The sequence below is a fragment of the Leptodactylus fuscus genome, chromosome 8, assembly GCF_031893055.1.
Source record: "Leptodactylus fuscus isolate aLepFus1 chromosome 8, aLepFus1.hap2, whole genome shotgun sequence".
Taxonomy (NCBI): domain Eukaryota; kingdom Metazoa; phylum Chordata; class Amphibia; order Anura; family Leptodactylidae; genus Leptodactylus; species Leptodactylus fuscus.
Genome location: NC_134272.1, coordinates 72948726 through 72969845, shown reverse-complemented (window position 1 = coordinate 72969845; position 21120 = coordinate 72948726). Strand labels below are relative to the sequence as shown.

Below are 21120 nucleotides of genomic sequence, written 5' to 3'. Positions count from 1 at the left end.
TCTTCCACAAAATCCCTCCTTGACTAACCAAGCTCTACTTTTAGAATTAGAAGGGTGTCCATGCCCCAAATGAGATATGTCATTCTGAGGATAGGTTATGAATGGGGGTCCAAAAGCAAAACCCTACAGACATCTGCTACTCCAGCCACCCCTATGCCCTGGAGGCCGGTGCAGTGGACAAGGAGCGCACACAGGCTGCACAGAACAGCAGCACAAGAACAGACTGCATGAGCTCCCTGCCCACTGCACCATCTCCCAGCACTCAGAGGCTCAAGGAACAGGTGATCTGTGCGTGGTTCAGATACTGATGAGGACTTATCCTGTTTTCAGTATGAAAAATCAACTTGTAGCTGGAAACCCGTGTAAAAGGTTAATCTTCTCCTCTTTGTCAGTGGAAGGCTGTGCATCATAAATCTTCTTCCCCTGTCTTACTCCAGTGCATCAGGAGTAATAAATTTACCATGCACAGTCTGCCGGCCATTGAAGGAAACCAGAAAGGAGATCACAGAAGTTTAATCAACTTTAGCATGGTGAGGGCAATCTGTGCTCCCACCGACTTACGACCCCAGTCACACTGCAACGCCTATAGTCATATCAGTACCTATGGATGTTAAAGCTATGGGGACCTGTGACTTGTTGTTACAGAACCACTATGTGAACTCAGTTATGGGGTCACTATAGGGGCTCCAATATGAGGGCATTGGCTGTGACTAGTCAGGTTTTGATCATTTTCATCAATGTTCACAATTTTACCTTGAAAACGAATGAAAATCACTTACGTTGCGGAAAAGCTGCTTTTTTTGTTGCAGATTTTGCTGCCATATCTTGAGCCAAAACCAAAAGTGGCTACAAAAGGAATGGGAAATATATAGGAATCTCCTTATACTTCTACCTTCTGCTCAATCCATTTCTGGCTTTGGCTCAAAAAAACTGCAGCAAAATCTGCAACAAAAATAGCAGTTTTTCCACAATGTGGGTTCCTTTGCCTGAAAGTTTTTTTTTTTTTAACACATTCTTAGCCAAATTGAATCATGTGGAATCTTTTTTTCTCTTTTTTGCAGGCACACAACGTGAAGTAGCAAAAAAACACAAGTGCCCTAAAATTCCCAAAGCAAATGCCACCTCTGTTTTCAGGCAAGAAGGATCAAACTGGACAGACCCCTGCACAACACCGCCATGTACTACGGATGCTGACTGCCCAGCAGACCATTTGTGTTGTGAACTCAACTGTGGCTTCAGGTGTATACTTGATTTCCAAGGTAAGTCGCTACAACCAAGCACTGTGATAACTGATAAAGTATACTGATATAATGTATTGGCATTAATAGAAAGCGTAAAGGGTTAGTGCCATTTCTTATTTTTGTAAATTGGTGAACGTTTTTGTAATATACTTCATTAACCTATCTAACTTCCTCTTTAATAGAAAACAGGCTGTACATTTCCTACCTACAATGCTCTAACTAAGCATTACCAGGGAGACCCTTTATGTACACCCATAGTCAATGCATACATAGAGATGAAGCATTTACCAAAGCCCCCCCTTTTGATAAATGCTTCAGCTCTATGTATGCATTGACTATGGGTGTACAGAAGGTCATTTCAAATGGCTGTATATTTGGCTTTGTACCACCTAGATAAGTGGTTCCGGTGTCATATGAAAGCTGATAATAGAAACCTAGAAAAGCATTTCTGGTGTCATGATGGTGTCATGGTGTCATGGTGTCCAGAGCTTGCTAGTCTGAATTTGCAGGGCTAATGCCATTTCTTGAACAATAAACATCCATAACTTCTAGGCTATGGACACTTTCAAATCAGATATTTATTGAGTTGCATTTATTATGTGATAAGAATCATTTTTGCAATTGGTTTTAATTAGAAAATTCTCAGTACACATCTTGAAGCTTGCATGTGTCCCCATACATTGTAGACTGCTCAGTCCCATTTAGAGCTAAATTCGTCAGAAAAGTTATCAGACTGCTTATTCTGTAGCCCCTATTTCTATAGAAATCTTCTAAGCTAATATCTTTTTTATTTAACTTTATTTTAATTGCTTGTAAGTGTGTTGTCGGGTGAATGAAACTGAGCAACCTGCAATATATGAGAACACAGACTTAAAAAAAAATAAAAATAAAATAACAATTTTACTAAAATTTTATAATGTGGATGCAATTCAATAATACAAATGAATGCAAAAGTGTTTGAAACCTTTAGTGCTAGTGGTGATATAACGTGTGATACTGATAGCACTGTGGTCTACCCCAGTCATACAATGCAATAATCCCAGTCTGTAGTGTCTCCATTGAACCTTGGCTAAGGTATAGAGTTACACATATAGATGGTCAATTTCCATATTTCACTAAGTTTAATGATTAAAGATGAAGAAAAAAGTTAGCGGCCTGTTGCTAAACTTGACTTTTCTGTTTCAGCCTTGCACAAGAATTTCAAGCAGCCTGGACAGACCCAAGGACATTCATGGGGCAAGCAAAATTTGACCTTAGGTAAGACGAGAAACGAAAAAGATCTACATGAAAGTCAACAAACACAGGATGATAGTTCTGAGGAACAACAAGACTTGCACAAAAGTGAGGAGCAGGAAGAACATGAAGATCATAGCACAAGGGATAAAAGGGATGTGAGCAAAAGTCAATCTGTAGAAGAAGAAGGTACTGACAAAAACAATGGACATGACCAAGACAAATGTCAATGTGGAGAAGGACAGGAACATACTGAGGAATGTAGAAGGAGGGCTGAAAAGAAAGACAGACATGCAAAGGGATGGGAAAAACAAGGACACAAGGACAACAGGGAAAAGAAGTCAGATGGAAAGAAACATAGACATTCAGAGGAACAGAAAGAGGAGAATACTGAGAACACTGGAGAGGCAAAGAGGAACGAGACAGAGAACAGTGATGGGAACATAGAAAGAGTAAAACGTGAGCTCCATAATAATACTGTACAAGAAACAGAGGGACAAGGAGAACAAGGGCTGGAGACAGCAGAGAGAAAGAGACATGGGAAACATGGGAAGGAGGGAGCAGAGGGAAAGAGACATAGAAAACATGGAGAGCAAGAAGAAGGGGCTGAGAAACACAAGAAACATGGCCAGAACAGATGTCAGTGTGGAGAAGGACAGGAACATACAGAAGAGTGTAGACAGGAGTCTGAAAAGAAAAACAGACAAGGAAAAGAATGGTCAAAACACAAGAAAAACAGAGGAAAGATAGGAGATGAAAAGAAACATAGACATTCAGAGGAACAGAAAGAGGAGAATACTGAGAACATTGAAGAGACAAAGAGGAACGAGACAGAGAACAGTGAGGGAAATCTAGAAAGAGTAAGACGTGAGCTCCATAATAATACACTACAAGAAACAGAGGGACAAGGAGAACAAGGGCTGGAGACAGCAGAGAGAAAGAGACATGGGAAGCATGGGAAGGAGGGAGCAGAGGGAAAGAGACATGGGAAACATGGAGAGCAAGAAGAAGGGGCTGAGAAGCACAAGAAACATGGCCAGAACAGATGTCAGTGTGGAGAAGGACAGGAACATACAGAAGAGTGTAGACAGGAGTCTGAAAAGAAAAACAGACAAGGAAAAGAATGGTCAAAACACAAGAAAAACAGAGGAAAGAAGGGAGATGAAAAGAAACATAGACATTCAGAGGAACAGAAAGAGGAGAATACTGAGAACACTGGAGAGGCAAGTAGGAATGAGACAGAGAAAAGTGAGGGAAATCTAGAAAGAGTAAAACGTGAGCTCCATAATAATACTGTACAAGAGACAGAGGGACAAGGAGAACAAGGGCTGGAGACAGCAGAGAGAAAGAGACATAGAAACCATGGAGAGCAGGAAGAAGGGGCTGAGAAACACAAGAAACATGGCCAGAACAGATGTCAGTGTGGAGAAGGACAGGAACATACAGAAGAGTGTAGACAGGCATTTCAAAAGAAAAGTAGACACGGTGAGGAATGGCCAAGACAAGGAAACAAGAAAAACAGAGGAAATATGAGACATGAAAAGAAACACAGAGATTCAGAGGAAGAGAAAGGAGACGATACTGAGAACACTGGAGAGATAAGTAGGAACGAGACAGAGAAAAGTGATGGAAATCTAGAAAGAGTAAAACGTGAGCTCTACAACAATTCTCTACAACAAAGAGAAGAGGGTCAGGATAGAGCAGAGAAAAAGAGACATGGAGAGCAGGGGCAGAAGATAGCAGAGGAAAAGAGACATGCAAATCATGGAGAGCAGGGTCTGAAGATAGCAAAGGAAAAGAGACATACAAAACATGGAGAACAGGGTCAGAGGATAGCAGAGGAAAAGAGACATGCCAAACATGGAGAGCAGGGTCAGAGGATAGCAGAGGAAAAGAGACATGCAGTTCCTGGAGAACAGGGTCAGAGGATAGCAGAGGAAAAGAGAAATGCAAAACATGGACAACAGGGTCAGAAGATAGCAGAGCAAAAGAGACATGCAAATCATGGAGAGCAGGGTCAGAGGATAGCAGAGGAAAAGAGACATACAAAACATGGAGAACAGGGTCAGAAAACAGTGGAAAGGGGGTTTAAAGATAATGCAGAGAGGGTAAAGCGTGAGGTCCTTAATGATGAACAAAAACCAGAGGGACAGGGGCAGGAAATAGCAGAGAGAAAGAGGAATGCAAAGCATGGAGAGCAGGGTCAGAGGATAGCAGAGGAAAAGAGACATACAAAACATGGAGAGCAGGGTCAGAGGATAGCAGAGGAAAAGAGAAATGCAAAACATGGAGAGCAGGGTCAGAGGATAGCAGAGGAAAAGAGAAATGCAAAACATGGAGAGCAGGGTCAGAGGATAGCAGAGGAAAAGAGAAATGCAAAACATGGACAACAGGGTCAGAAGATAGCAGAGGAAAAGAGACATACAAAACATGGAGAGCAGGGTCAGAGGATAGCAGAGGAAAAGAGAAATGCAAAACATGGACAACAGGGTCAGAAGATAGCAGAGGAAAAGAGACATACAAAACATGGAGCGCAGGGTCAGAGGATAGCAGAGCAAAAGAGACATGAAGACAGGGAAGAACAGGAGAACACAGAGGAAAACAGACAGAGAGGAAATGATGACAAACCAAGGGAAAAAAGAAATGTGAGTAACAAGAAAGGGCAAAATACAAATCAGAAACCTGGTGAAAGGAAGGGACAAGAAAACCAGAAACCAGGGGAGAGAAATGGACAAGAAAAACAGAAACCAGGGGAGAGAAATGGACAAGAAAAACAGAAACCAGGGGAGAGAAATGGACAAGAAAAACAGAAACCAGGGGAGAGAAATGGACAAGAAAAACAGAAACCAGGGGAGAGAAATGGACAAGAAGCAAACATATTTAAAAATAATAGCAGAGTCAAGAGAAGTCTGAAGCCACAAGTAAAGGAAGGGCAGAAGCAAGGGGAACGGGAAGGACAGAAAAAAGGAGAAAGGGAAGGACAGACACAAGGAGAAAGGGAGGGGCAAAAGCCAGGAGAAAAGCAAGGGCAAGATTTCCATAATCCAGGTATCCAGAATAAGTTGGGTAAACAAAATGGGCAAAAACAAGGAGAAAGGAAAGGGCAGGAACCAGGTGAAAGGGAAAGTAAGAAAGTATGGGAAGATAATGGAGCAGATAAGACTGGAAATAATGAGAAAGTTAAACGAAGTGTTAACAACATAAAAGGAAACCATCATCCAGGTGCACATACAGGAGTAAAGCACCTTCCTAAACAAAGCAATGGAAGAACACCTAGGGATCTGAAAGAAGATGCTGTGAGCAATGAGAATGAGCAGAAAAGAAGTCATAATACAACCCAAGAAAGAAGACATAGAGGAAATAGTACAAGGGAAAGAAGGAATAATGGTACCAGAGAATATGGAAGAAATGGGGAAGAAAGACACAATAACAACGGTACAAAGAACCATGGTAAAGCAAACTGGAATGAACACAAGAAAAATAGAGGAAAAGTAAGTGAAAATGTGAAACATACTGTAGACGAAGTAAATGGAAAAGTAGAAAATGGGCAAGAAAATGAGGAAAGACAAGATTCTAGCGCAGAAGAAGCTCAAAGTATTAAAAGGCAAAAGAGACACGCTTCAAGTGAAGAAAACGAAGATCAAAGTGATGAAAGCCATGAAGACCAGAGCAAAGAGTCATCACGTGGCCAAGTAAAGAATGGGAAACAAAATGGGAGAAAACAGGACTCTAGCTCAGAAGAAGTCCCAACATCAATAAGGCAAAAGAGACATGTTTCAAGTGAAGAAGATGACAGCCGTGAAAGCCATGAAAGCCATGAAGACCAGAGTGAAAAATCATCACCCAACCAAGTAAATAATGGGAAAGAAAATGGGGAAAAACAGGAATCTAGCTCAGAAGAAAGTCCAAGGACAGTAAGGCAAAAGAGACATGTTTCAAGTGAAGATGATGGCCATGACAACCATGAAAGCCATGAAGACCAGATTAAAGAATCATCACCGAACCAAGTAAATGATGGACAAGAAAATGGGGAAAAACAAGAACCCAGTTCAGAAGAGATTCCAATTACAATAAGGCAAAAGAGACATGTTTCAAGTGAAGAAGATGACATCCATGAAGACCAGATTAAAAAATCATCACTGAACCAAATAAATAATGGGCAAGAAAATGGAGAAAAACAAGAACCCAATTCAGAAGAAATTCCAATTACCATAAGGCAAAAGAGAGATGTTTCAAGTGAAGGAAAGGAAAAAGAATCATCCACAGTCCAAATTTCTTTTGAAACATCATCTCCTGGAAATGATGTTCCAGATTTGGGTTCTGAGCAGTCATCGATTGCATCAGAGGATCAGTTACTCACCCTGACAAATGACCAGAAACAAAACTCCGCAACCTCAACAGATACATTTTCAGAAAGTCAGTAGGTACCAGTTTTGGATAACGTGCAAATAAGCCCTACCAATGGTGATGACCAACAAGATGCAAACATAGTTCAACCACAAGTCCTGGATACCAATCAACCTTAACTGTAATGAAACTCAAGATCGGGCCAGTGATCTGTCATAAGATCTAGACAATGGTTAGTTCTAGTCAGCTCCAGACACTGAACTGTCACCTATCCAAGATGGTGATGGGTCAGTCGTTCCAGAAACAGAGCAAGCACATGGTTAAGAGGTTCTCCTGACACTTTGTAGCTTATGCCTGTTGTAGCACCTGAGAGCTGCATCGCTAGTTGTTACTGCCTGTTTAATATTGTTAGTTATTAATAAAATGAAAATGCAGATATAAACTGTCTCTGTGTTATGATATGACCTACATTTATTACAGCCAGCGATCAATGTTACCGGAGTTTGCCATCAATTATTTATTGATGACCTGTTCTTAGACACCTGGCCTTTGGCCGATCAACTATTTGAGGAGGCTTCAGGCTTTGGATGAACGTTCTTCGTTGCTTACCAAACACAGCACTGTACATTTTAATTGTGACTATGCTTGGCATTGTGGCTTAGCCCATTCCTATGAATGGGACTGAGCTGTGATCAGGACATATGACCAATGAATAATGAATTCCTATGAATTCCTCTTCATTTTCCACCATGTGATTGGCCTCTCAAAACCTAGCACAGGTCCACACTGCCCATGTAGAAAAGGGGCCTACCCAACCCCCAGGTCACTATAGCAGCAGTCCTGTCTGTCTCTTTGGTAAGTGTGCCCTTGGTATTAAAAAAAATTGAGAGACTTTTATTTCACTCCAGCCATGTGTCTTCTAATAAGAAGAGTTACCTAGACTATTGGGATTTTATTACCTATCACGAGCAGAGACGTAACATGAGGCTCCTGGGTCCCAATGCAAATACCGGGCCCCAAAACTATAATGTATCTTTATAATACTGGTCTCCTCATATTGGAAAGAGACACCTTATGACCAACTAAAGCTCCTGTTCTGTACCCTCTACAACCCCTGATTATGAGTCGTTTCAGGATAAGACAAGACTAACCTGTGGTAAGTCCATGATGAAGTTATAGGCATTGGCTTCTTTTGCCGCTTTAATGATATCATCCATTGTTGCACTGTCCTTACCAAAACGGATATTTTCGGCAATTGTTGTGGCAAACAGGACTGGCTCTTGCTCCACTATGCCAATAAGAGAGCGCAACCACTGAATGTTCAATGAGCGTATGTCGTGTCCATCCAAGGTGACCTGTTAAAGGAAAAGGAAAGGCCAAAATCACCAAGGTGAGCAGTAGACGCAAGTCCCAACCATTGTATGCTGACTTTTCTGATTTGACTCCACCTTTTGACCACACAGGTCCACTTTTGGGAGGGGGTTATTTTTCTTAAGAAAAAAAATTGAGTCATGCTTAGAGCATTTATTCTAGCAATTAATCAATTGAGCACCTATCCTCCATCAATTAAAGATTAGCAGGGGTCCAACACTGGGACCCTTGACCGATCAGCTGTTGAAAGAAGCTGCATTGTTCAGGTGAAGGCTGCAGCCTCTTCAACACTTCCCAAGCACAGTCTAGCCCGCTCACTAGAATAGGACTGACCAGGTAATGTGACTAATGCATATGATGACACATGGCCTGGGAAGAGGTGCACTTGTGCCACTTCATTCAACTGATCCACTTACTTCCCAGATGTCGGATCCCAAAGGATCTTCCATTAATAACCTTTCTTTAAGGATAAGTCATCAATTTATAAATCCCAGAAATTTCCTTTAAGAGGTGCCTTTGAGTCTTTCTGGAGAAGCCAACATAGAGTGTGGAGTCTGTCCAGTTGGTTTGGACCATGTCACAAGGGGCTGAAGGCCTAGTTCATGAGTGTGAAGGGGAGAATCTGTGAGGACAAGGGTGATGTTGAGTGTTTCATGGAGACTACGGGTGTCTGAGGTTTCTTGTGACTTTGTGCAACCATCTCCTACTTTGTACGCCTTGACTACACTACACCACCAGTCTGTGTGGCCCATGACCATCAGGAGTCTGACGTGTGGTCACATTACATCCCCATCAGTATTCGGACACACTCACCATGCCTTCATCAGGATCATAGAAGCGCTGAATGAGCTGAATGGTCGTACTCTTTCCAGCTCCGCTGGGTCCAACAAATGCTGTGGTCTCTCCGGACTTGATAATCATGTTTAATTTGTTTAAAATCTGAGCAAAAATTAAAAATATTACATCAGAATAAATAGTAAGAACCCCCACAAAAGCTTATTCAGAAAATGTACATAGAAAGATCAGTTCAGTATACTGTACACACAGAGTGAAGACATCATACCTTGACCTCTGGTCTGGAGGGGTAGTGGAAAGTAATGTTATGAAATTGTATTTCTCCCTTGACCTTGTCCAGTTTGTAGCCTTCTTCTGACATGCAGTCAATGGTTGGCTCCTGTAATAGAAGAAAATGAGCAGAATATGAGCTTCGCGTACTGATTCTTCATATTAAATACTACATTTAGACTAAGAACATGAGAAGATACATTAGAAAAAATACAACAAGCCTCAAAAACACATTCTGAAAATGTATTTAAGAATCAAGATTTTACTACTTTGTCAATTTGCAAATGAGTTCCTTGGAGCAATGAGGGTGTTGCCGCTCACCTCTTTGGAACAATAACAATGCCCCCACTGCTTATTTGCATATTGACAAATTGGTGATATCTCTGCAATGGAGAAAGCCATTCACAAGGAGAAACTCAATTTGATTCAGGTGACCCTAATCTATGTATTTGCGGGTCTGGGGTGATATGTTGGGTTCTGGTAACCCTAACCTATCTATCTGAAGGGCTGGGTTGGTATAATGGATTTAGGTGATCTATCTATCTCCTATCTATCTATCTATCTATCTATCTATCTATCTATCTATCTATATCTTTTATATGGGAATCCATTGCATGGAGTATTACAATCTATTGCATTACTCCATGCAGTAAAAGATGGGAAGCCCTACATACATTAAAGAATGTAGCCCAAAACAGAGCTATATTGACCTCCGCCAATGTAACAGGGACCTATGAGTTCATTTAAAGGGGTTGTCCCATCTCAAGGATCCTATCTATACTGCTTGTTAATGTGGATGTAAGACTTTTCCTAAATACACTGCTTCAGCAAAACTGCTTTGTTTGTCCACTATCTTACTTTATTCAAATCATTGTTGACACAGCCCTTGACTTAGCTGCTCATGAGTCAATTGATATATCTGCTGCTCTCAGGGGGGAGGGAGGAGGGGCTAAGTGCAAGGAGCGAGCCTGTGTATCTAGCTATTCCTGTGTCTACACCACACATGTGACCTAGCTCCCTGCTCTCAGATAGGGGAGAGGAGCTGCATTGATTTCTGAACTGTCTTCTGTTCTCCCAGTTATCAGGCTAGCTAATTCAACTGTGTTCATTATGGCAGAGACAGACAGTCTCTGTATGTAACACAGAATGGAGTTGCTGCTGCCTGTACTTCATATTCCAATATGGGTGGGTGGAGCTACACACAAATTTGGGGGCAGAGCTAAACAACAGGTTGCATGTGAAACCCCGCCCACCAAATGATGTAAGAAACCAGGAAGAAAGAAGATTTTACAGCAGTGAAGACTGCTGCGACGTGGGAATACCCCTTTAATGTATGCCCTAGCAGTCCCACTAAAGTGAGTGAGGATTTTGCTTATCTCATTTACAGATGGAACTTACTTTATCAATGGTCTCGAATATGTTCGTGGCTGCACCACGTCCTGAGGCAAAGGCCTGCAAGCAAGGGGACGCTTGACCAAGATTCAGAGCACCAACCAAGACGCCAAAAAATACCTAGGACAGAGCAAAGTGTTAACATATCATCAGATATTGCTATCAACCAGGACTATTGCAAAGCGAGCCATTACTGTGCATACATCACTAGTCTGGGAACATAGTACATGGAACTGTGTAACACATCCTAATATAATATATAGTATATCCTTTTGCAAGGACCATACAAGGACTGAAAGGTTCTGACTATCCCAATATACAGAGTCCTTCCTTATCTTTGCTCTTGGCCGGATATGTCCACATATGTGAACGGGATGATCAGCTTTTTGAAATAACATTGTTACACAATATTGTGTCCTAGTATTATCCTATGTGTGTCTATGTGCAGCCACCCAGTGGTTGTTTTATTTACTGCAGCTTTTTAAGGGTTTTGATATCAAGTCCCAGTATTGTATTGAGTAGGTTGTATGAGAAATCGGAGTCTTTTCTATGATGGTACAGTAAGTGCGCTGCTGTTCCTACAGTGCCATAAAGTGACACATTATAACATTCATTAACGTTTTAATTAGATTCATTTTACCATCTGAAGGAAGAAATTACATATCCAACTGTTAGGAAAATGAATACTCTGAATACTCCAATAATAAGGTGATGTGCAATTTGCTATTATTAACTTTTTCAATTAGAAAGATATTCCCGAGATATTTTTTTCGGGTTAATATAGCAATTCAGTGAAAAAACAGCATATAGTCGTAAGAGTCACGTCTACTGTGCTCGTAGGGGTTCTCTGGGGCTGTTTCTGATACTGATGACCTTCCTCAGGATAGGTCCTCAATATCAGATGGGTGGGAGCGGAGCCCAGACTGGGAGGATATGCAAAGTCAGTTACATAATGGGGGACATTTGCTCCCCCATCTACATCAGTCTTATGGTGTAGATGATTGTAACTGTGGTGCATCATTTCGGGTTCAGTCCTCGTTTATGGCAGTGATGTCACATATTGTTCCTTCTGCACCCCATTCGTGACTTTTTAAGAAAGTGGGTGCAGCAAGGGGATGCTTGAACTTATCACATATACTATAACTTATGCCCAAAAGCTAGTGTGAGTTATAAATGAAAACCACCCAAGTTCCTTCCCCAAGTAGATTTAGATTCGGGGCACAGGGTAAGCTGGAGCCTTTTAATAATTCTGGAGCATCTCACGCCAGTTGGGGAACTGAGTAAGACTGGCATACAGAACCCCAGGCTTAAATAAAATCCCCCAATGTATTTATGATGGGACTTGTTAATTTGGACAGGGGATATGTCCAATTATTGGGGGCACAATTGCCAAGTTCTTCATTGATCAGGAGGACGGCGGACCCAAAATTCCCCTATGGCTGTGATGGTGAACCTATGGCACGGGTGCCAGAGGTGGCACTCAGAGACCTCTCTTTAGGCACCCATCTGTGGAACAGATTATACTGTGTGGGGGCCACCGTGGAGCAAATTGTACTGTGTGGGGCCACTGTGCAGCAGATTATACTGTGTGGGGGCCACTGTGCAGCAGATTGGACTGTGTGGGGGCCACTGTGGAGGAGAAAACTCTATAAAGCCCCATTCGGATGACCATATTTTGTAGGTCTGTAATTGTGTGCAATTGTGGATCCGTACATTATTAAGGTTAAATTGCCGTGCTGGTGCTTTGTGATGAATTAGTGGGTTTTGGGTTGCAGTTTGGGCACTTAGCCTCTAAAAGGTTCGCCACGGTGGCTCAGTGGTTAGCACTGCAGCCTTGCAGCACTGGGTCCTGGTGTTCAAGTCCCGCCAAGGGCAAAAAAAAAACATCTGCAAGGAGTTTGTATGTTCTCCCCGTGTTTGCATGGATTTCCATCCCATATTCCAAAAAAGACATACTGTCAGGGAAAAAAAATGTACATTGTGAGATCACAATTTACATGAAATCAAAAATAAAATAAAAGGTTTCACCATCACTGCCCTAAGGCTTCCTTGTGAATTTGGTTCCAGTGCGCTTGCAAGACAGTCCCAGCAACCCCAATGAAAGTGACTGGTGCGCGGGTTCTCCGTCCTCCTAATCATTGGGATTGTGCCCACAGTGATCGTATCCGCTGTCCTCTGGATATAGGATAGGTGTCCGTAGTGGCACAACCCCTTTACGTCCAACCTATAGTTGACAGCTGGGTGTTACCAGTTGGGGGCGTGTCCATCCACAGTCTGATATTGTCCAATCATGTTCAGCTCATGTAGGGACACACCCCTTCAACAAAGGGAATTGCCTTGTCAATTTATAATGAATGTCCAGGAGGAATAACAGAGGAACGGCACAAGACAGAATTCTAAGAACAGATGATCCAGTATTGTTATGTCATGAGGAATACAAGAACTTACTAAACTAGACATGATGGAAGAGGTGAACGGTTCCCTTTAAATAAGCATAGTGCCTTGAGGATTAGTGCATGCCCTTCATATGACAGGGATGGCTGCCCTAGTATTCCCCTTCATATGCACCTTGTAAATGTATTCTCTAGAAGTGTCGTCAATGATTTGCACCTCCATAAATCAATCATGTATGAGCTGCCATTGCTACAAACCTGCTCCGGGGTCTACAATATCAATTACCTGCTACTTAGGATTCACCTTGGCCAAGGTTTTAAGGTTTCCACATCCAATTACTAAATGCGTTGCTTAATATCAATTCATTACTTGAACAAATCATTACCAGGATGAATCATTAAGCATGTTAAATTAACATGATAAATCATTAGAAATTTTTTTTTTAATTTCCCATGTCGCTATCCGTATTTTCGAAAATAAACTATATCCTGCAATTTTGACTCTAGCCACTAAGCCTAATTATAACTGCTATTTGACAATTTTGTAGGGTTTTATTTTGCAGTAGTCACCTCATTTACAGATGTAACACCTTCACAGATAACCCCACCAAAACTTCACTACTGACAATAGATGATATCAGCGTATCTATTCCGCTGCATGTCTGGAAGACTCCGCCATAGACCTCAGTGAGTCGGGTCTAGACTATTGCTGTCTATGGCCATGACTATGCTGTAAAGGACAGTTTCGGTTGCCCGCTGGGGGCATCTTCATGTGGTCCTTTACCATAGTGCCCCACCAACATGTACACCCTACCCCAGAAACACACAGTTCTGTAATCGAACCATAACCTTTTACCTGTAATAGGTTTCCAGGTGAATATTCTTCTTCTTCAAGAACCAGCTTAGATCCATACCAAAATGCCAGTGCGTAACAGAGGAATATTATAAACCACATGTATCCGGTGAAGAATCCCATGATGACGCCTTTCCTTATCCCCCATCGTTGGGCATACACAAGATTCTTGTCATATCTGCAGATACAAATTATACGACAATGTTATTAATATCATGATACCAAAAACATTCACAGATCTGACACAGGATCTTCTTAAAGAAGTTCTCTACAACTTAAAGACAGTTTTTGGCAGAACTGGGCAGGGAGGTTGTTCTCGCCACCATCTTGGAGAACTAAGCACAGATCTTGTGTGGATGTAGGCTTGCTCCAATCCTGTCTCTTCATGTCTTCCCAGACAGACTGGATGATGTTGAGATCTGGGCTTTGTGGGACCATGTCAACACTTCCAGGACTCCTCCTCTAATGGGAGCTTACACCAATATCGATGGGATTGAGATTTATCTTTTGAGAAGATGACCACATTACTGCAAAACTGGTCACTTCTTCTGTCGTCTTATAGCAATCCATAGCCCTTAAGTTACATTTAGAACCACCTGCGATGCAGGGTAAACATTAAAATGAGTGCCACTACAGACCTGTCCACTTCCTTCAGTTCTCCACCAAACGCTGCCACGGTTCTGATTCCAGAAAGCACTTCATCAGCCACCGCCCCGGCTCTGGCGTAGGCCAGCAATTCTCTGCCTGTTAGTTTTGCAACCGCCTATAAAACAAGAGATCAATCAAGCAAACAAATACACCCTGCAAATAAAGGGTCAACTGCATTGTAAGCCAGGGGTTATGGAATGGCACAAATCTTACCAAGGCCATAAGGGCAGCTCCAACACCAATGAGAGGGCTCACGGCTATGATCACCAAAGTCAACTTCCATCCATTCACAAATCCCAGGAGGAAGCCAGCTAAGAAAGTGGTGAATCTCTGGATAAAGATCCCCACCTGGTCAGCAATGGCATCATTGATCTTGTTGATATCACTGTGATAGGAAAAAAAACACAATTTAGTGAATTTATAACATTTTAGAGAGTCAAGTGCAAAAGGCGAGTCATTGTAGTAAAGTTGTCATTGGAGCAAAGCCGTTATTGTAGTCAAGGTCTATCAGAAGGAACTGGTTCTCCTTATGGAGATCCAACTGGTAGGTAGAGATGGATGAATCAATTCCTTCCTACCCAGGTTCAACCCAAATATTCCAAAATGTTTGATTTTTAACCATTTGGGAATTTGTCTTGGATGAATTCAAATGTCTGTCTGTAAATTATTAGATTTTGAGGTCTCTTGTTCGACCAGAAGTGAATCTGGGATCCAAGCCACTCAAACCCAAAACTAAACAAATCTTGAGATCTTTGATGGTAGGGAGTGTTTAAGGCAATGTATTTTGGGGAAAAAGTATGCAAAATAAGTCACCTGTAGAAGAAAGGAAACTACTCCTTAGTGCCACCTATAGGTGGCTGCTATAGGAGTCAATGACCAATCCTTTAAAAAGTATCAAAATTTGACTTGGGTAATCACCCGAAACAGAGACGCCCATCTGGTGGCATACAATGGAATAAAGCCTTAACTAGATGCAATGTGATCAATCCTAAAGGGTCTCCTGGACATCCGAGCTGAGGATGGACCAATTACTTGTTTCTGGTATTTGGTCCTTTTTAGTATTACTAGTTCTTATTATTATAGGGGTCAGACCCCAAAAATTGTTTAGTCTGATGTGACCATGGGATGAATTCTATTTCTACAAATGAGGTCTGATAGAGCCGTATGTCAAGTACTGAGACTACACATGTGCTCAGCTTAACTTTAACATAAATTTGGTTCAGGACTACAATTTCTCAAAAAAAAAAAAAAAAACACGAATTGGTACAATATAGTAATATACAAAACAACCACAAGGTAGCCACACATAGACACACAGCATATTATTGTGTGACCCAATATAACAACATCATATTGTCTTGAAAATCTAGTTATCTCTTGAAACACATCCGGACATGTCCAACCAAATGGAAACTAAATGAGAACAATTTGTGAGGGTCTCATAGTTTTGGCCCATACTAATCAGTGAAATAGAAGACCCCAGTCCCTATTCCATCCCAACCACACCAATGGAGAGGAGTTGTACTGGGCAGTGGCCAACCATATGTGCTGCTATCCTATACAATCCTATGAGAGGTGCTGTTGTATGGAGGGCCAGTATACGGTATACTTCCAATTAAATGCCTATATGGTATTATATGATGTATATATTACTAAATCATTACTCAGACATCCTGGTGTTCAGCTCTCCGACTGAGGTACAATCAAACCATCCGATCTCCATCCTCATCACTTTACGGAAGTAAAGTTTCCTTATTCTCTGGATCTGTCGGGCAGCCGCTGTTACCCAAAAGCAAATCTGGGATTGAGAATGAAAAGAAAAGACCAAATTAGTGGGATTTCACTAAAACTTTGCCAATTTACTTTCAAAAGGGACGGTTAAGGGTTTTTTCTGGAAATAAAATATTGGTGTCCTCAATGTGACATTGGTGTGGGTCCAACACTCAGGACTCCCACAGATCAGCTGTTTGAAGCAACAGTGGCTCTGCATGAGCGCTGCTTCTTTTTCACAGGCCAGTGATGTCACTTTCATTGGTCACATGACCTGTTTGCAACTCAGTCCCATTCAAGTGAATGGGACCACATATGGAGCCTGCAGACCCCTTAACTATAATGGGATCCATTGGGTGTCCGTTCTTGAGACCACTGGATGTAAAATTCAGACTTGCATGACTTTTTGGTCTGGCGATTGTGGACGCACACTACGACGGAATATCCAAATGGAGGCTCCAACGCAGATGTGAACATAGCCTTAAGCTAATCTGCATCTGAAATAATGTCAGGAATTGCAGATTCCATCAAAACCTGGGCAAAAAGTGTTAAAATCTGGATTTTTTTCTATGGCAAAATGACAAAGATCATAATGGACATCCATCAGACTGTCTCATAGTTAATGGGCATCATCAGGATCAGCTCAGGATCTGTTGCGTCATTATTTTTGTTTTGTTTTTTTGTTCCCGGAACTGAACAGAAAAATGGAGATCCTGACAGCGATGTGAATATAACCGTACTTATAATAGAATCCACAGAGAAGGCTCCATGTGTGCTCTAACAGCACATAATGGACGCTCTCGCTACTGTTTTGTACAATTGACCATTATACTTACCTGAACGTATCCAAGAATAAGGACAGAACATCCGATGCCCGCGTAGTAAGCCGCGAATCTCGTCATTTCCATCTCAATATCCAGCGTGCTGTCAGCAAAGAAAGGAAGAAATCAGACTTCATGCAAATTATGTCAAATTGTAAAACAGAAGATTTCGGTAAGTGCACATTAAGACGGCTAATAATTGTAATGGGATGTCTTACCCACAGCTCAGTGTGGCATTGTTATCCTCAAAGAGGGAGCCATTTATCCACATGATAGTGTTATTTGTACAAGTCTTGTTGGGATCTCGGAGTTCTTGTAGCTCAATATCATACAATATAAATGTGTCAATCATGAGGCCAAATACAAGCAACATACAGGGCTGCGCCGCGCCATGGATCACCGCAGCAAGACCGCCAAACACCATCAGCCAGTTCTCAGAGCAAGAGGCGAATCTAAACTGGAAACATATGGTATCGCAGTTACACATAAAGCAATTTACTATAAACTATCTATCATCTATCTATCTATCTATCTGTCTATCTCATTATCTATCTATCTATCTATCTATCTATCTATCATCTATCTATCTATCTATCTATCTATCTATCTATCTATTATCTATCTATCTATCTATCTATCTATCTATCTATTATCTATCTATCTATTATCTATCTATCTATCTATCTCATTATCTATCTATCTATCTATCTATCTATCTATCTATCTATCCATCTATCTATCTATCTATCTATCTATCTATCTATCTATCTATCATCTAGCTATCTATCTATCATCTATCTATCTATCATCTATCTATCTATCTATTATCTATCTATCTATCTGACTATCATCTATCTATCTATCTATCTATCTATCTATCTATTATCTATCTATCTATCTATCTATCTATCTATCTATCTATCTATCTATCTATCTGACTATCATCTATCTATCTATTATCTATCTATCTATCTGACTATCATCTATCTATCTATCTATCTATCTATCATCTATCTATCTATCATCTATCTATCTATCTATCTATCTATTATCTATCTATCTATCTGACTATCATCTATCTATCTATCTATCTATCTATTTATTATCTATCTATCTATCTATCTATCTATCTATCTATCTATCTATCTATCTGACTATCATCTATCTATCTATTATCTATCTATCTATCTGACTATCATCTATCTATCTATCTATCTATGTAACTATCTGTCTATCTATCTATATATCTGTCTATATATCTATCTATCTCATGTCTATCTATCTATCAATCTATTTATCTCTCTATCAAGCAATCATGTATCTATCTATTATTTATCTATCTATCTATCTATCTATCTATCTATCTATCTATCTATCTATCCATCTATCTCATTATCTATCTAGAGGGGTCCAGAAGCCTGATCAACCTGAGACTGTAGACTATATATACAAATATATATATTGCATCCTCAGTAGGGTTGAGCTGATCTTGAGATTTCAGGATCGATTTTAAAATCCGGTTTCCGATTTTTGATCAATCGCCGATTGGGATCCGATCTTTCCTGATCCCGATCGCTCAACCCTAATCCTCAGTGCCCTGCACCCCCACAGACTTTAGTATCGACATCTGCACTATGCACAGGAGATATTATATTATTATTTATTTATTATGCTTACTTATATGTCGCCATCATATTCCGCAGCGCTATATATTACATCACTACTTCTGCACTGAATGGCAGTATTTCTGGTAACTTTTTGGAGGTCTAATTATTACCCACAGATGAATTTTCAATAAAACTATCCAAAGTCAGAAACATTTGAATCCCATAGACCAAACCCTTCTAGCCCTGTACTAAGTAAAACTTCTGTAACCTCGGTGTCCTTATGAATGCAGGTGCATATTTTTATGTATTCATTGTATTCTAGTATTGTATTAGGAATCTTCTCTCTGCGTCAATCTCACTAGCTTTATATACAGTTCCCAGCTAGCAGATGAGTTACAGGGATGATACATCTGTATACTCTCATGTACAGTCACTTCACCATGAAACATATCTTTGGCTAATGTCCACTTGACAATGCTATTCACTATGGAGTATCATACACTTACCAGCTGGAAGAAGCCGACTCGTATGCTGTCTCCTTTATCATTGCCTTTAGAGCTGCAAACAAAGTATGTTTTATTACGTATAAAATACATATTTATTGGGGGTTTAGCATGAATCTAGTAAAATGACATTTGCTGGCTGTTTACAAGGCAGGAAAGGCATTAGGCAAGGGTCCCATGTAGTGAACCAGGCAGGGCCCCATTACACGAAGGCCCCAAATAGTGAAATGCAGCTAAAAAGGCTGCAAAAACAATGTAGCAGAATGCATTGAGTTTTTCCTTCCATCCCTATGACATCAATTGTCCCCCTATGTGTTTGGGGGGTGATGCATTTAGGGGCAAAGACCTTATTTTTGCCTGCACCCAGTGAATATTGTGAATCCAAACTTTGTGAAGTTCGCTTATCTCTACACACTATCAGCTAGAGAAGACCTGTGACCTCTCCTGACATACAAAAAAATAACAATTCAGGATATTTTTAACTCTATGTTGACCATGAATAACTTGCTAACTGCATGTTACCGGTTGGGGGTGTAGTGACAATGTCAGATTATGTAGGGAGATCTGACTGACCCTCCTTAAACCACTACGGTCATGTCAAGGCGATGTCGTGGCCAAAAGGTGGCCAAAAAGAGGTCTGAGCGCGCTCATTAGAATGGGGAATCCTATATGTCTGGCCCTTCACTTCAGACAAGACTGATCTGTACTAGGTGTATTACATGGCCGCCTATTATACTTACTCTCCTTTTTTTAATGTTTTGCTTTCTTCATATTTCCTGTTGAAAAACAAAGCACATAAATCATAAGCGACCGATCTTGTACACGGTATATACTGGGTCATAGTGCCACAATGGATACATTATTACTATTATTAGTATCATGTATAATCTGATGTAAATACTTACTCCGTGGTCTTTAGATTATCTGTAAATGACAAAGATATATATAGTTAGGATTTCTGATGGCAAATGAGGAATATTGAAAGTGCAAAAGTCAGATGAAAAGTTTTAGACTCAATATTTTACTCCTGGCTGATAATATTGTAATAGAAATAGTAGATATTCATTTTATTGGGGCTAAACTGCAATACCACGCAAAACCAATGGACAGGAGTGACACAGGTCTTGGAAAAAACCATTGCCATCTTCTAAAGGCTAGTTCACACGGAGTCAAATGGGCCGGATTTTGACCAGATAATTATTGATGATCAGTGTTGTTCCATTGCTATACCTTGACCTGCCACTATGGTGCAGCAAATAGGAGCCATGCTGCAGTACCATTCATAGCCACTACCCAGTGTATGGCACTATACTATATTGCACAGCAATCCATTCAAGCAGCTCATTAGAGGGGGAACCAGAGTCGTACACATCGATCTGATCTTGATGACCTGTCCTTAGATTAGGTCTTCAATAATAATTTCCCAGAAAACGCCTTTTACGGCAGAACACTACAATGAATGCGCTGTACATTTACCGTACCTGAGTCATCCGACTCAAATGAGGAATTCTCGTGTCCTAGTTTCTTGATGCTTTTCAGAGTCACCGACATGGTTGTTTCTTCTTGCAGTTCGGGCCCTGCAAAAAGAGGATTGTCAATATATCTCATATCTGGTTATACTGATATATAAATCAATGTGGGCCTTGTGAGCAGAATCTAATTGAAGAACTTCAGCAATTAACCTATAGACGTCTTCAGAAAGATCCTCAGTTTCATGTATCGATTTATTTATCCCTTTTCATTTATACTGTGACAATGCTTACTAGGGTAGACGTATATTCAATAAAGCTTTTCAACATCATTGCAGTCATCAAAAGGTTAATAGTCATTTGTAATTTCTAGGAAGTATATTAAATGTGTAGAGCTGGAGTTGTGC

General features: G+C 40.7%; 1 protein-coding gene across 1 annotated transcript in view; it reads right to left on the bottom strand.

The window, feature by feature from the left end:
• LOC142217268 (bile salt export pump-like) overlaps window positions 1-20795 on the bottom strand; it is a 39165-nt gene extending 18370 nt beyond the window's left edge. Inside the window, exons 1-14 of the mRNA XM_075285462.1 lie at window positions 20726-20795; window positions 20150-20168; window positions 19985-20020; window positions 19248-19299; window positions 17353-17591; window positions 17150-17237; window positions 16208-16341; window positions 14757-14928; window positions 14534-14658; window positions 13899-14073; window positions 10656-10769; window positions 9256-9366; window positions 9006-9131; window positions 7973-8176 (exon numbers count right to left, since the gene is read on the bottom strand). Coding sequence (XP_075141563.1) covers window positions 7973-8176; window positions 9006-9131; window positions 9256-9366; window positions 10656-10769; window positions 13899-14073; window positions 14534-14658; window positions 14757-14928; window positions 16208-16341; window positions 17150-17237; window positions 17353-17591; window positions 19248-19299; window positions 19985-20020; window positions 20150-20168; window positions 20726-20795 — 1665 coding nt within the window. The remainder of the gene's footprint in view (window positions 1-7972; window positions 8177-9005; window positions 9132-9255; window positions 9367-10655; window positions 10770-13898; window positions 14074-14533; window positions 14659-14756; window positions 14929-16207; window positions 16342-17149; window positions 17238-17352; window positions 17592-19247; window positions 19300-19984; window positions 20021-20149; window positions 20169-20725) is intronic.
• Window positions 20796-21120: the final 325 nt, after the last annotated feature.